Source organism: Strix uralensis, chromosome 15 (genome assembly GCF_047716275.1).
Source record: "Strix uralensis isolate ZFMK-TIS-50842 chromosome 15, bStrUra1, whole genome shotgun sequence".
Classification (NCBI taxonomy): domain Eukaryota; kingdom Metazoa; phylum Chordata; class Aves; order Strigiformes; family Strigidae; genus Strix; species Strix uralensis.
Window position 1 is genome coordinate 20,997,545 of NC_133986.1, and position 15,163 is coordinate 21,012,707.

Sequence of the window (15,163 nt, forward strand, 5' to 3'; positions counted from 1 at the left end):
CAAAGCCAACTGCAGCACTCCTCCAGGTTCCTGAGGACCCTGGGTATGCTGCAAGACCTGCTGCACATGTCCAAGCTCCAGCTGTGGAGGAGATTTATGTTGTGACATAGCAATCCCTTGGGACCGGGCAATTCCTTGGGAAGGACAGACGTGCCAGATTTCTGGTCACGGGAATGAGCTCGGGGCTGAGTAGGGCAGTGCCCAACCAGGCAACCAACTACTGGCATCGCCTGGTACAGATGCATCCAACCTCCTTCAAAATCCCTCTTCCTTTTTCCACAGGGTGTTCTGCTTCACGCATTCCAAGCTGATGCAAAAGAAGGGCTGCAATTCACAGGGAAGCATCAGGATCCTAGCAGAAGGTTTTCTAGACATGGTCCTGCTGTGTTGCCTTTGCATCTCTTACACCAAGCCGACCATCTGCTCCTGTCACCTTTCCTTTCTGACCCATCTCTCATCATCAGCTTTTTCACTTCTAGCTTGACTTTTTAACACCAGCCTATGCACAAGGTTATAAAGACCATAACCATGGCACTGCACTGTCAACCCACCTGGGCTCACAGGTCGAGAGCACAGACCCACGCTCCTCATTTCATTACCATCTTTGCACCAAGTGCAAAACACAGCAACGATGGCTCTTGTCTCAAAGAACTAGTACGAGATCAGACAGGAGGTGGGGTTCAAATAGACAGGCTAGGAGACAGCAGAGAAATAACACCACTATCCCAGTCAAAATAAGTATATAAAATATCTATGCAATAAATGCCAAGACCCCCATGTGGTACTAAGAGAGCCAGATGTGTGTTAGAACACTTCCACCCCATTGTGGTAAATATTCTGGTATTCCTGCCAACACAGAAAGTGTCAGTGATCCTGATCCTGTAAGTGTAATGAACATTCTACATGTAAAACCCCATTCTCAGCACTTGCCAAATGCCTGCTCTGCCCCAGGTGTTGCTTAGCACCAGCTCTGAAGGTCCAATTCATAACCAGGACCATACCCTACAGAAATCCTTTGCAAGATGCCACTCTCCCCTCTGTACACACCAAATAAGAGCTGGCCCCTCAAAAGCATCTCCCTACCAAGACATCATGCCCACATGCCTACAGAAGTCCATCATCCAATTCAACAGCATCCTGCATTTTAAGCAGGACATCACTAATTTACCATCTGCACACCCAGGGGAGTGACTCCTGCTTGTCCAAGCTCACGAGGAGGTGTTTCTGGAGGACAGCAAACCTTCACGCCATGCCGGACAGCTTCATCCCCACGGCCCAAAGACCAAGGAGACGAACAAGAGATTCCCGTTCCCCAAGAGTTATTAAATCAGGACAAAAGAAGTGCGATACATCAGGAGACACAAAGTGACGGGGTTAGATGAACCACCTCCCCACAGTGGTACTGGTAAGGCCCACGAAAACCTGGCTCCCACAAGTGCTCCTGACTTCATGAAGCAAAGGCTGAGATGGGATCAAGAAACTGCAGTATGTACCAATTCAGATAAAATTATTTATTTCCAACGGAATAGGAGAGAGTGACTGACAGCTGCTGAGGTAGAAGATGATGCTTAGCTCTGTGGGAAGAAAATAATTTTATTTTGAATTCCCTGAGCTGGTATTGTTGTACTTTAATGACTGCAACCCTCACTGGCATATAGTAAATGTCTCTAATGATTTTCTCCACATGAGAGTGTGGCAGGAACAGGGGAGTTACAAAACATGCTGAGAGGGAGCTGAACTGAAATGCCTTCCTGTTATTTATCCAAGGGCCTTCCTCCTCCCACCGCCTCCAGACGTGAAAGTGATAAAACCTCAGAGCTGTGAGTCACGCGGAGGAAAATGAGCAATTTTCCTTCGTTGTGGAACTTGACGGAAAACAGGGAAGTTATCATTAAAAGCAGCATTTACACTGGGATGAATGGACAGAGGGAAGGCAGCAGGTGATGGCAACTCCTGCTCTATGTGACAAGAAAAAACAACCCCTCAGGTCACTGTCTTCTGTCTCTTATAAACTGCTCAGCCCTTACAGATGGAAAGAGAGCACCTAGACCATGGCCCATGCAGACTTACAGACAGACCGACGCATGGCGGGAGGAATGGACATCATCCTGTTTCACAAATGGAGAAATGATGGCTCAAGGTGCTGTGTAGAGCCAAGGACTGAACCCACAGTGTTTAAAACTTGCTCTGGGTTTTGCCATAGCATCATCTTCCCTCTCTAGGCTTTAATATACAAAGCTCGTGGCACAGAGCCCATCGTCACCCCATCCCCATCCATCCCCTCCCCATGTACTTTCTTTCCAGCAGATGGGATGGGGAAGACCATAGAAATACTGACCTGAGCTCCATCCTCCTGCATCAGAGATCTCCTCTGAGAAGTACCCAACCAAGTGCTCCAGGTCTTTAATTAGAGGGGTCACTGCCTTTAAACACAGGACATTTTTTGCAGTAGTTAAGACAGTTAACTACTGAAGTTAAAAAGTGTTTGGGAGGGGTGGGTTGGTTTTTTAAAGCAGAATATACACATTTCAGCTCACTTTCACATTTTGGAGCCCATCACTGTTAGCTTCTCAGCCATGGGCATGGTCCATCAAGAAGAGACTGCAGGAGTAATGCGCAAATTTGGGGTATGCATGGCAATTTCACTTTCAAGCTTCTCCATATATCCACCATATGCCTCCAACACCCTGAATTAGGGGGCAGCCCCCCTTCCTCAGTTTCTTTAGGGGTCAAAGAATGATCCTTCTGGAGAAGAAGGACTCTCACTTCTTCCACCAGTGATGCGCCAGGGAAGCTGAGCTGTGAAAATCTTCACCCGGAGCGGTGGGTGAAGCTTCCACCACCACCACCCTGAAGAGGACTTCTTTTGCACCACAAAGACAGCTGATTGATGATGTGATCACACAAGACACTCAGCAGCCTGGACTTCGCTGCGTGTGGTTTTCTTTCCGCGCTACTCCCAACTCAGTTCTTATCCCTGCAGCTGGAGCCCTGGCTATGCTGGACGGGGTGCCAGCAGGTCTGCGGGGGTTTCGGCAGCGAAACAGGGGCAAATTTAAATCCTAAGCTGATGTGTTATGGGTGGGCATTTACATTTATTACCAGGGCTACCTCTGCGGGAGAGGAAAATGCTACCTGCCTTTCCAAAATGGCAAAAACCAGCAGCAGAAGTCACCCTGCCCAGGCACAACTCTCTTTCTTTCCCATGGCATTTGAGGGCAGGAGACCTGACTTCAGCCAACCCTGCCGTGACAAACGTCTGATGGTTCTCCCCAGTGTTAGCAGATTATTCACTCCTGGAGGTCCATGTCAGTCCATACAGATCCCTGATTCATCGTAAACCGCTTTGTTGGCGTGCCCTGGATTAAGCACCCTGCACTCCCGTGACCTTAGCGGAGACAAGGCTACCCCAGTACACAAAGAGAGGCTTTGCCTAAAACCCAGACATTTCTGGCTGAAGACATCCCTCTCTAAAGGTCCCATCCCACATGGCCAGCAGCAAGAAGCAGCTTGCAAATGATGCAGAGGTCATATCCTCTTCCTAGGACTGATACTTCTGGCTGAAATCCACTTATTTCAGGGCTACGATGAATAAATTATCCTGCTATTGGAGCGAATGCAGTACAGCCTCTTTTCCTCTGCAAAACTGTGCTGCATTAATTGTGTGCATTCTTACATGGCACCAACCATTTCCTAACCTTCCCAGGCAGAGTCAGGTTGGGATTTAAACTCAAGTTTAAAACAGCAGTAAAGATGGGACAGAGCCTCCCTGTGCTGAACCCTGAATTACACGATTTAGCACTTTGCAGGTTTGACGTACCTTAACTTTGCAAAGCAGTGTGGTCCTTGCATGGACTCCTTTATTTTTGTACCTTTCCCTTGTGGAAGTACAGCCAGGAAAAGGCATCACTGCATCAGTCTAACCTCATCCTTGCAAGGAATTGTTCTGGTGTCACTTTTTGTTGATGTTGCTACTGAAATTAAATCAGATTGCTGTGAAATGTGTCTAGAACAGAGATAGAGACAGATCTGATGTGGTGATGAACACAAGGAACCCCAGAGCATCACTTTAATTAAGAAATTACAGAACAGAAAGCAAAACCTGATGCTCGCTGGTGATGGCTCGCTCCAGGGGTCTGAAAAAGCTGCTTTCTCACCCACTGATGGGCGGTGGCTTTGGGGCCAGTGCCCTGGATGGGCGCACAACCTCTCTCCTCCTCCTGACATTTCACAACACAGAAGCTGAGACAATGACCTAAGCCCTGATCAGGTACTAAGATGCTGCAAAACACGACAGCCTGTTTGATAAACCAAGAGTCCCTCTTCAAGCACTCGATACGGTCAGCTGTCTGCCAGCTCCAGCCCATGAACTGGGACTCAAAAGGTTGGCCCTGAAGTCCAGAAAGTCTAAGCCTGGAAAATAAGACAGGTTTCTACATCACTTGAGCAGAGCCAAAGTCAGGGCAGCTTCCCTGTGAAACTGTCTGCAGTTCCTGCAACAAGATTTTCTTCCCTCTAATAAAGCCCTGTCTATCAAAATGAACATCAGAGGGAAGGCTCCTGACTTCAGTAAGAAGTTTTTTTCAAAGATGACATCCTAGTCTTTATTAAAATAACACAGAGCTGCTGTCTTGTGACACTCTGGCTTCCATCACGTCAGTGAAGTGGCGAAAACAAACCTGAAGGAAATGTGCAATGCAGATGTGACAGCCTGAGTGCTCAGAGAGGGAACAAAATGAACCCACTCCACTTCAGAAAAATCAGATCAAGGGCTTGTCACATTTACTTTAGCTAGAAAAAAATCATAACCATCTGAAGGGCATGACTGTGATCCCAGCATAAGGTCCTTGAATCACCACATCTGAGCTGCATCCAGCCGTGGCAGCAGGAATCTCTGAGCAGCTTCCACGTTCCTGACACAAGAGCATGGGGTTGCACATCCAGGTGAAGGATACAGCCTAGTTTTATTTTTTTTTTAAGCACTAGTTTTGTGCCTCTCGGGGTCTTTGCACTTAACACTGCACGGCTGCTCCGATGCACAGACCTTTCTGCCCACATTTGCCCTGGTGCAAGGCAGCAGGGTGTTAGGCTGGATGGGACTGAGACTAAAGCTCCTTTCTACTCCCTGGGGTCACCAGACTGCTCCTTCCCTGTCTGGGGCCAAGTGCTACTCCTCGGTTTGCTGGGAGCAGGGACGGCCATTTCCAGTCCCCCAGCATGAGGACAATGCCACGTCTGTGCCCAGGAGTCATCCACAGGCTGTTATAAATAACATCATTTATTCCATTACAAGAGCTCTGTGATTTTCTGACCCAAAGACCCTCAAAACACGCTTGCCAGTCTAGACCCTTGCCATCCAGCAGACCTGAGTGACACTGGCTGCAGCGTGCTGAGCACACCCACTAATGATCGGGGTAAATCTAAAAGACAGATGGGGACTGCTGCTGCTCCATACACCCCTCACCCTGGATCCTGTCTGTCCCCACCGGCTGGCCCAGGGAAGCCAAGGCGTGCTAAGAACACTCATCATTACCCATCCCAAACATCCTCCAGGACCTGAAGGAACTCCCCATACTCTGTTGGAATTTGGTGTTTTACCCACAAGGTCACTAACCAATTAGTGCTAACTTCTAATTATAAAAACCAAAGCCACGGGAGAGCCTCCGTTTTTGCCCCTGGAGCAGCACCAATGAACAAAATAATCAGAACCACTCTGAAGTGAACAGAAGGATTATAAAACCCCAAGCTCATCTCCAGCACATCCCTGCTCTAACAAAGATAGGATTTGTTTGGGTTTTTTTTTAAAAAGGACAAGACTACAGCTGGTCTTTGGCTGGGTGAACCTGGCATCACTCTGGATGGCCGGGCAAGGGGGATGCTCTGCTTGATGCCCCCCTTACAGCTCTGCAGAGATCCTCTGTACAGCCTTTTAACTGAGCTCAAGTTTCTCCCAAGGACTCTCAGCAGGAACTGGAAGCAATACAGCCAAACACCCTGCTCCTCCTGCTCATCAAGAAGGCTGCAGAGGCCACGGTGAGAAGGTGACACTGGGCTTCAGCCCTCTCCTGTGCAGAGTGCTGCAGCAGAGCAGGTCAGGCTCCTCTCCCTACCCAGCAAGAGCCCTGTCATTAGGTTCGAGGGTTTTTTGTTTCAAGAGGTTTGTAGTAGGAACACATTACAAATATTGTTTATTAAAAACAACTCAGTGTTGCAGTGGCAGCTGGTGCAGAGTTTATTTTGAACACAAAAACCCAGACACAAGGTCGGTGTCTCCATCCCTGATTGCCACAGCTGGGTGCACACAATCCCAAGCACCTAAGGGGCTTCTCTCAGGCACAGCTAGGAGCAAAATACAAAATCTAGGTGGTGTCCTAGGTAATTAATTCTCCCTCCAGGCAGAATTATGAGGAACATCAGCTGGCCCGTATCAGTCACATCTCCCACGCCATTCCCAGGTGGTGGAGGCACAGAAGTGACCCTGAGGTGTGTCGTGGCCCCTGCTCTCGGGGCAGGGGCCCAGCTGGGCACACGAACATCTCTGCTGGGTTCCTGCTTGCACAGGGAAGCAGAAGTGCAAACACACCATCAGCATTTAGGAAACCATTTTTAAAACCATGCTAGTCAGAACAGGACTTTTCCCTTGACTGGTAACCCAGCAACTTCAAGGAAAGATCCAAAATAATAAAGACTAACGGGTAGAATTAGGTAATATTTTCCAGTGATCTCTGGTTTCTCTATCAACTTTTTGAAAGCCTGACTCACTGGAAGGATGCACCATTCCTGTCCCTCTGGACACATGCTCTTTCTTTTCCTCCTTACCTTGTCACTGTTTCTGTACTTGCCCCATTTCTTCAGCATCTTTAGCCACTTGTCCACACGTTCAATTTCCTGCTGTTTTTGCTGGTGCAAGGGGGAAGAAGACAAGACACATTTAAGAAAATAGCCCCAGAAGATACCTCCTGAAAACACAAAACTTCATGTTCTTTAAACTTCAATGCAAAGACCTCGCATCGAGGATGGAAATAATCCACAGGTGCTTGCAGGAACTGGTAATTTCAACCCGTGGCAATTAAAGCAGCACTGGTAAAAATGCTGAGACACACAGGCTTAATAGAGAAACAATTTCCAAGAGGAGTATTCCTTGACAACAAAAATCTTTGCAGATATTGGACTGTAGAAACAAGATGCAATTTGGTCCCAGTTAGCAGGATCCTAACAGAGGACACGCTCCCAGCTCAGGGGAGATGAGGATAGAGATAATGGTTACCTACAACCTCCACCGCTTTCCCCCACATGTGCAAACCCCTTTTCAAGCTGCAGCCGCTGAGTACTGTGCCACAGCAGAGGCAAAAGTCCAAAATTTCTTTAAAAGGTGCTATTTCAGTGCAGTGTGGAGGAGGGGAGATGCCTGACCCAGCAAAATAAAAACTCCAACAGCCGGGTGTCGTGTGGAGTTCCCACCTCTGCACGAGCAGCAGTGACCAGCGGGCACTGGCTGTCTATTTCACTCTTGTTTGCACATTCATTTCCCCAAAAACTGTCCCCTCCCCAGCTGGTGTGATAAGGATCTGATACCCATGACGATAGAGCTGGCAGCTCTCACCTTCTCCTCCAAGGCGGTGCGGTTTGGCAGCTCCTGCTCGCTGGAAAAACAAGGGGTCACTGATTACTCTATGGGCAAGAAAGAGTGTGGAGGAGCACGGGGTGCTGCAGCTTGGGGACCACCTTGGGCACCTAAGGAGATACAGCTAGGGGTCTTCGTGCCTTTCCTACAGCTTTCCCCAACAAGGAAGAGGCAGAGGAAGCACCAGCCAAAACCCCACCACTGTACGGGAGCTGCCGGGGGATAATCAAGCACTGGACACTGTTGGAAATCCTGGGCATAAAGCTCCTCTTCAATCCACACATGATGAGCAAAAGGGGTAGGGGGGTTGGGATTCTGGACAGCAATTGCTTCAAACCCCCCTCCTGCCCACAAAACACTTATAACTTCTTGTTCAGACTTGGAATAAAAGTAGTTCTTTTAATCATTCCTCCCAAGCAGAGGGTGTGCATCTAATTCATCTGCACCTCTCCTAGGATGGGGATTTCCTAAGGGAACCGAGAACTATCAGATACCTTGTCTCGTCTCTTCTTACACCTCCCTGAATCATCAGGTGCAAATGCAAGAGCCTCTCCTTTGTGGCACACTGTGGGCCTCCACGGAGGCACAGGAGCACAAGATTGCACCTTCTAACGTCAGGCTTGTGATGGAAAACCATTTCTGAGCCTTGCCTTGCAGCAGATTGAAAGCATCAGTGTTTGAACATGTGTGGTTGAGGGAGGAGGTACATCTAGCCCTTCCTCCTGCATTTGCGATTGATCAAGCCAAGCCACCGAGTGGTTCATAGGAAAGATGCTGGGTCTACCATGCTTGGTGCAGACAGATGGTCCACACTGACACATGGGTCAGAGAGGACAGGAGAGGGCAGGAGGACTTCCATCATATTTAAGAAGTCGTGGCAGTCCATGAAGCTCCCACTGACTGGAAAAGGAGAAACATAACCCCCATTTTTAAAAAGGGGAAAAAAAGAAGACCCAGAGAACTACAGGCCAGACAGTCTCACCTCTGTGTCTGGCAAGATCATGGAGCAGATCATCCTGGAAACTGTGCTAGGGCACGTGGGAAATAAGGAGGTGACTGGTGACAGCCAACATGGCTTCACCAAGGACAAACTGCCTGACACATTTGGTGGCCTTCTACGATGGGGTTACAGTGCTGGTGGATAAGGGAAGAGCAACTGACATCATCTACCTGGACTTGTGCAACATCTTTGTTGGCATCATGGACAGTGGGATCGAGGCACCCTCAGCGAGTTTGCCAACAACGTCAAGCTGTGTGGTGCAGTCGAAACGCTGGAGGGAAGGGATGTGCCATTCAGAGGGACCTGGACAGGCTGGAGAGGTGGGACCGTGCAAACCTCACGGAGTTCAACAAGGCCAAGTGCAAGGTCCTGCACATGGGACGGGGCAATACCAAGCTCAAATACAGGCTGGGGGATGAATGGATTGAGAGCAGCCCTGCGGAGAAGGACTTGGGGGTGTTAGTGGATGGAAAACTGACTATGAGCCAGCAATGTGCACTCACAGCCCAGAAAGCCAACCGTGTCCTGGGCTGCATCAAGAGGAGTGTGGCCAGCAGGTTGAGGGAGGGGATTCTCCCCCTCTACTCCACTCTTGTGAGACCCCCCCCCTGCAGTGCTGTGTCCAGTACTGGGGGCACCAACATCAGAAGGACACGGACCTGCTCGAGCGGGGCCAGAGGAGGCCACAAAGACAATCAGTGGGGTGGAGCACCTCCCCTGGGATGACAGGCTGAGAAAGTTGGGGGGGTTCAGCCTGGAGAAGGCTCCGGGAAGACCTTATAGTGGGCCTATGGGAAACATACGGAGGGATTCTTTATCAGGGAGTGTTATGAGGGGTAACAATTTTAAACTTGAAAGACGGTAGATTTAGATTATATATTAGGGAGAAATTCTTCCCTGTGAGGGTGGTGAGGCCCTGACACAGGTTGCCCAGAGAAGCTGTGGCTGCCCCCTCCCTGGACGGGGCTTTGGGTAACCTGGGCTAGTGGAAGGTGTCCCTGCCCATGGCAGGGGGGTTGGAATTGGGTGATCTTTAACGTCCCTTCTGACCCAAACCATTCTATGATTCTATGACTTACTGCAGGAATCCAAACCGGTCTGTAACTTTATACAGCGTGAAATCAGCATCTTCCCACGGGTCAATCTGAGCTCCTTCCTGCCTGCCCTGAAAGCAGAAAGGACACCCGTGAGCCAGCCCCAGCACTGGGAGTGCCCCAGTGCCCACATCCCGCCCCCAGTGCCCACATCCCTCCCTCCCTCCCCACACACTAGAAGGCATAGAGCCAGGAGATCAGAATCTGCTCTAAAGAGACAATACAATGCAGGCAAGAGAAAAATGTGCAAGTTCAGCCTATCCAGCATCCCTGGTGTGCCTCTGCTATGGGCTGGGAAGGGCTGTACATCAGAGAAAGCAGTGCTATCTGGTGTAAGCCATGCTGGTATTGAGAGAGCACTGAAGCACTTAGAAGCCCCGGACCTTTTGGTATCTGTGCTGAGCATACACGGGATCCACAAGAAATTCTGGGGATGTGGTGAGAGGGGACGTGCAGGCAGAAGCAGGTAGGGAGAGCTGGCACGAAGCCTGATGGCATGAGGATTACTGGGGAGATGCCTGCAGTGAGGCAAAAAGTTCTTATGTGAAGCATTCCTAATCGATCAAATAGCTTCAGCCTTAGCTGGCATGTCAGGGAGAAACACAAGGTTGGTACCTTCTCATACTTGGCAATGATCTCCTCTTTTTCCTGGGCTATTAAAGTATCTATATCTTTCTTCATGTCAGAAGCTGTAAGGCAAAAAAAAAAAAAAAAAAAAAAAAAGAAGTGGGGAAAATGAGATAAGTAAATGTATAGACAGCATGGGAAATATTTTAGGAAAGTGCTAATAGAAAAAACCTTTGCTGACAATTTAGCTTCCAGCTGTACCCCATAGCTAAAATCAGGCTGAGGCTGAAAAGCCCCTGTACAAAGGGTGTACGGAGCTTGCCTGCATGCAGCAGGACTGCCAGCTCCTCGCTCTCTGCACAGGGACACAACTGAATTTGAGCAAGAGGAAGTCTTGTCTGCTGGAAGACAAGACACCAGGCTTTTGCTGTTAGGCCCACGCAGACCTGTACAGAAGACATGGTGCTTTTAAACCCAGACATGCAAACCAGACACAGAGCCCTTGCAGTGCACAGGTCGCGCGCCAGCTGGGCGCTGCACAGCACAGCGGTCGTGGGGATGACAGCAAACTACCGTGCTCCTGCCCCCAGCTGTGGATGTGAAGCCCTAAGATGCTCAAAGGACGTCAAAGGAGAAACTGCAAGGAGGTATTTTTGCCTACTGAAGTGTGCGCACAAGAAGTGGCGTCTATATTAATATCTTCTATACACACCCCCGAAAGAAAAACAGCACAGCAGCAAGATGACCACAGAGTCCCCATCTACTCTGAGATGGTCCAGTCTTGGTCTAAACAAGACGCAGTATGGCTCCCTGATGTCTGCCCACGGCTCTGATCCATCCCACACACATACATGCGAGCAAGGTAACTTTCCATGTCAAACGTGACTTGACTGTTGTGTTGTACGAGCCCAAAGGAGCACCCTTCCTGTCAAGCCACAGCTAGTTTCTCACTGTTCACCAAAGAAAAAGGTTGATCTAACACACTGAGGAGTAAACACGGGCAGACAAAATCCCCAGGGAACCACAGTCCCCAGGCAGAGGGAAGATCTACCAAGTCCTCCTCCTCTGAAACTCTACGGAACCACGACCAGCCTGGGTCAGGCCACACACTGGCTACGGCACCACCTAAAGCCAGGCTACCACAGGCCACGTTACCCAAATCTTCAGGCTACGGGAGCGATGCTGCCACAGAACAGTGCCGGCCGCGGCAGTCCTTGGGCACGAGGGGACAGGCAGCCAAGGGGGATGGCCTCATCTCCAGCCCACTGACCACATTCTCTGTACAAACTCCAGCCAGCCCCAGAGCTATACATCCTCCTGCTATCCTCCCCTTGCTCCCCTCCCCCAGTGCTGGGTTGCTTTTTTCTTGAAATTTCTTTAAAAGCTTTTTAAAACAGTGTTAAGTTTTTCCCCACGCTTCTGCTATGAATTACAAACCCTACTCAGCGCAGACAGGATAAGCACTGGGAAGTCATGCTGTGTTATCACCTACATGACTCTGTCTTTCAGAGTCCTGCTGACTTGCCACAGGTCCCAGATACATGCTACGCATTTCAAGAGCAGCAAGGTAAAATAGTTTTACTCCACAGTTGCAAGTGGCCTAGCGTTTGGAAAAGTTTTTGAACACTTAAGAGTATAAAGCCTCTTTGAATAGCTTGTTATAGAGGCAGATTGCATTTTGCCTGCTCTAAGGAGGTTTCGCCTGCTGTAAAAAGATTCAGCAGGGTTGGGAAAAAACTGTGAAGAGGCACCACAGCCTTAAAATATATTCCCTACTGTCACATTACAAATGATCCAGTGATTTACCCAAGAACATCTGAAAGCTAAATAGCTTCAATAATACAGTCCAGAGGTTTCATGTAGGGCTTCAAAGGAGCTCCCTGGAGCATCTGGGATCTAGCAGAACACACTTGAAAGCCTCCCACAAGAAATTACAAAATTTTGAAAAACCTTTTGAAAATAAACAAGAGCAGGTTGACTCCTGTGTCGGGTCTAAAGCTGGAAAGTAAATCCTGCGCTGCTGTACTCTGGTCCTTTCCCAAAGCGCTGGTGACCACCTACTTGCAGAGAAGAGGAGCATTGCAACCCACAGATAAAACACTGTGCAATAGCTGCTCAAGAACAAGTTTCCTCCAAGCTGCCATTGCAGCTCTCTAATGGGCACCAGGAGCCATCCTGACCTCCCTTCAGGAGGAACCTGAAGGGTTCATGTTGTAGGACACACTGCCCCGGCTTCTGAGTGAAGCAGCAGTGCTTGGCACTGGACAAGCCTGAGCAGCCAAAGGCATCACACTTGGGATGATCTGAAGAATGTGGTTTTTCACTGAGGGGAAAAAAAAAAGAATAAAAAAAAACCAACTGGGGGAGATATGATGGGCAAAAGCATCAGTGCATTCCAAGGCTCAGCCCATTTCTCTGCACCTTCAGACATCCGTAAGCCGTTATGTGTCTCATCTCACCAACTCCTTAATGCAATCTGCTCACTGCCACCATGTCTTTCAGGCACAGCTGGAGACAGCTGGCAGACCCATCTCTCCCTAACTCTTCATTTAAAAACCAGCCATCACTCCCAGTTGCCAGCAGTGTGATAGAACTATTAACCCACACGCAAGGATCAGGCCTACCAGGGCAGCTCTTCCGTGACATCAGCCAAAGGCACAGGAATTTCACGGCTTTACACTCATCTATACAGACACTGGAAAACAGCAAACTCTCCAAATTCATGGCAGGAATGGGTGTAACTTTCTCCCTTATTGACTCCACAATCAAAACAGAGCAAGGATAGAAATATTAAAGTGTCTTTTGTTCTTTTATTTTTCCAAGCTGCAGCTCTTACTTCAAATGTTCCCATTAATTTTGCTCAATACATGTTAATTGTAGCTTCATTCTTCAAAGTAGCAAGGTCTGAGTAACTGTCTCATGGTGTCATCTAACATATTTGCATCTTCTCCTTCTCACTTCTTCTGCAAAGTTTAACTCAAAGACAAATTCACTCCCCTACTTCTGACATTGGTTTTTGGTTGTTATGGGGCTAAAGAATTCAAATGAGGTCCTTTACATGCTGCTAAAAATACAAATATTCTACAGGCTGGAGGGAAAAAATAAACTGTATGTCAAATTAAATGGGAAATTTTTCAAGAAATTTACGAAGTGGAAGTTATTCTGAATGTCTCTGACCACACTCTGTAATACAATAACCAAAGGAAGAGTGATTCAGTAACGCGGGAGGGTTTGCACAGCAGAAGACAGCAGCAAGACCACATATATTTTGGCATTCGCCTCTGCGAAAGCCTCTCTGCAGCCACAAACGCCAGGCTGGTGCAAAGGAGTCAGTGTTGCATCTCATGCCTGGAATGTGCACATTTGTTTTCTCTTTCTACTGTCACAGTGCAAAAGTCCAAATTTAGGAAAAAACTTGAAAGCAAAGAAAATGGTTAATGGCAGTGGGAGGGATGGAGATGGCAAGTGGCTGCGCTGGCCTCAGCGTCTGACCACAATACTGCTGCTTTTTGGAGTACAAAGGCAATGCTGTGCTCCACTACCTGACAGTCAAAGTACTCTGGGGAGGGAACAGTATAGCTTAGCTCTGTAACAGTCTCTGTTGACTACAGATATGGATATTTTTATTATTTAATTCTGTGCATACTCGAACTCCAGAATAGTTTGACACCATGAAGTTATGTTTGAGGGAAATGACACCTTGTGTATATGAAAACAACTGAGACATTTATTTTCTGGAGAGTTTGATGAAACACATCATTCTGCCCTGATATAAATAGGCTACCTATAAATAGGTGCAGCCTGTACCTGCCACACTTCTCCATATACCTACATAAGACTGAAGACTTCCTTTTTCTTTTAATACACCACTTAAATACTTTCTCAAGCCCGTCACACAATTTTCTCCTGTGAGTAGTGTATTTTCCCAGCAAACAGGGGTTTTCTTCCATGACAAACACACAAGCTGAAGCAGCCATGAACAGGAATGGTAAGAGATGTGAACAAAGCGAGAATGGTATTAGATAAATTTACTAGGAAACAAGCAATAGAAAGCCCCAAGCCATGTACACTTAAATTCAACTGGGAAACAAGGTTACCAAGTAGTTCCTTTTAAAAAGAGTGAGTTGAAAATGTCACAATCTGTCATCTCACACTAAAACTTGCAGCTTCCAGTTTACAATTTAAGGAAGTAAAAATTAATCCCAGCAACAGTAAACCTAAAGATGCTTAATGAAAATGCATGTTACTGCCTACCTGCATTGAACACTATCTAGCCATCAGCAAACCTGAAATAAAATATCCAAATTTTGGTTGAGAACAACCTTCCTGAAATTAATTCACCAGCTGGGATCTCAAGTATTGGCAGCAGAAAGAAGGTGTCTGCATCAAAAATCCAAGACTTGATGCAAGAATTGTTATCCATAAATCAGATTTACAGTTATAGCCCTCCCTCAGAAGTCCCATACCTTTCCAGTACGATCTGCCGAGCTCCCACTGCCTGGCGTGGGGTGGTACCAGTCTCCCACCCTGCGTGTTGCAACCCTGCTCGCTGCCCAGAAGAGGAACTGAGCATTTCCCACGGCCCACACGCACACGCATCCCCTGTCACCCCCAACCATGACGTGACGTCTCCCACTCGCTCCCTCAGAAGAAGGCAGAGGCACTGCCACCTCTCTCCACAGAGGCCACTTGCCGATGTCACACCTACAGCCCCCAGCTCACCACCAGGTCCTCCTCTCCCCACTGCTCCATTTATACGAAACGAGGACAAACCTTCATTAAACTCCACCAGGACATGAGACCTGTATGCAGAATTTAATCCATCAAAAATGCAAATGGATGTGGTCTAAGAACTGGAGCCGAGACATCAAAGGCTTA

At 48.1% G+C, this 15,163-nt stretch overlaps 1 protein-coding gene across 7 annotated transcripts in view; it reads right to left on the reverse strand.

Moving 5' to 3' along the window:
• LOC141950118 (uncharacterized) overlaps positions 1-15,163 on the reverse strand; it is an 84,120-nt gene that overhangs the window by 18,421 nt on the left and 50,536 nt on the right. For 6 of the 7 annotated variants that reach the window (XM_074884534.1, XM_074884532.1, XM_074884530.1 and 3 more), the window contains 4 exons: positions 10,334-10,407; positions 9,704-9,789; positions 7,604-7,643; positions 6,820-6,900 (listed from right to left, as the gene is read on the reverse strand). In XM_074884534.1, coding sequence (XP_074740635.1) covers positions 6,820-6,900; positions 7,604-7,643; positions 9,704-9,789; positions 10,334-10,399 — 273 coding nt within the window. In that variant the 5' untranslated portion in view covers positions 10,400-10,407. Of the gene's footprint in view, positions 1-6,819; positions 6,901-7,603; positions 7,644-9,703; positions 9,790-10,333; positions 10,408-15,163 lie in introns of those variants that run through there. The other variant, XM_074884538.1, reaches the window with a different exon arrangement.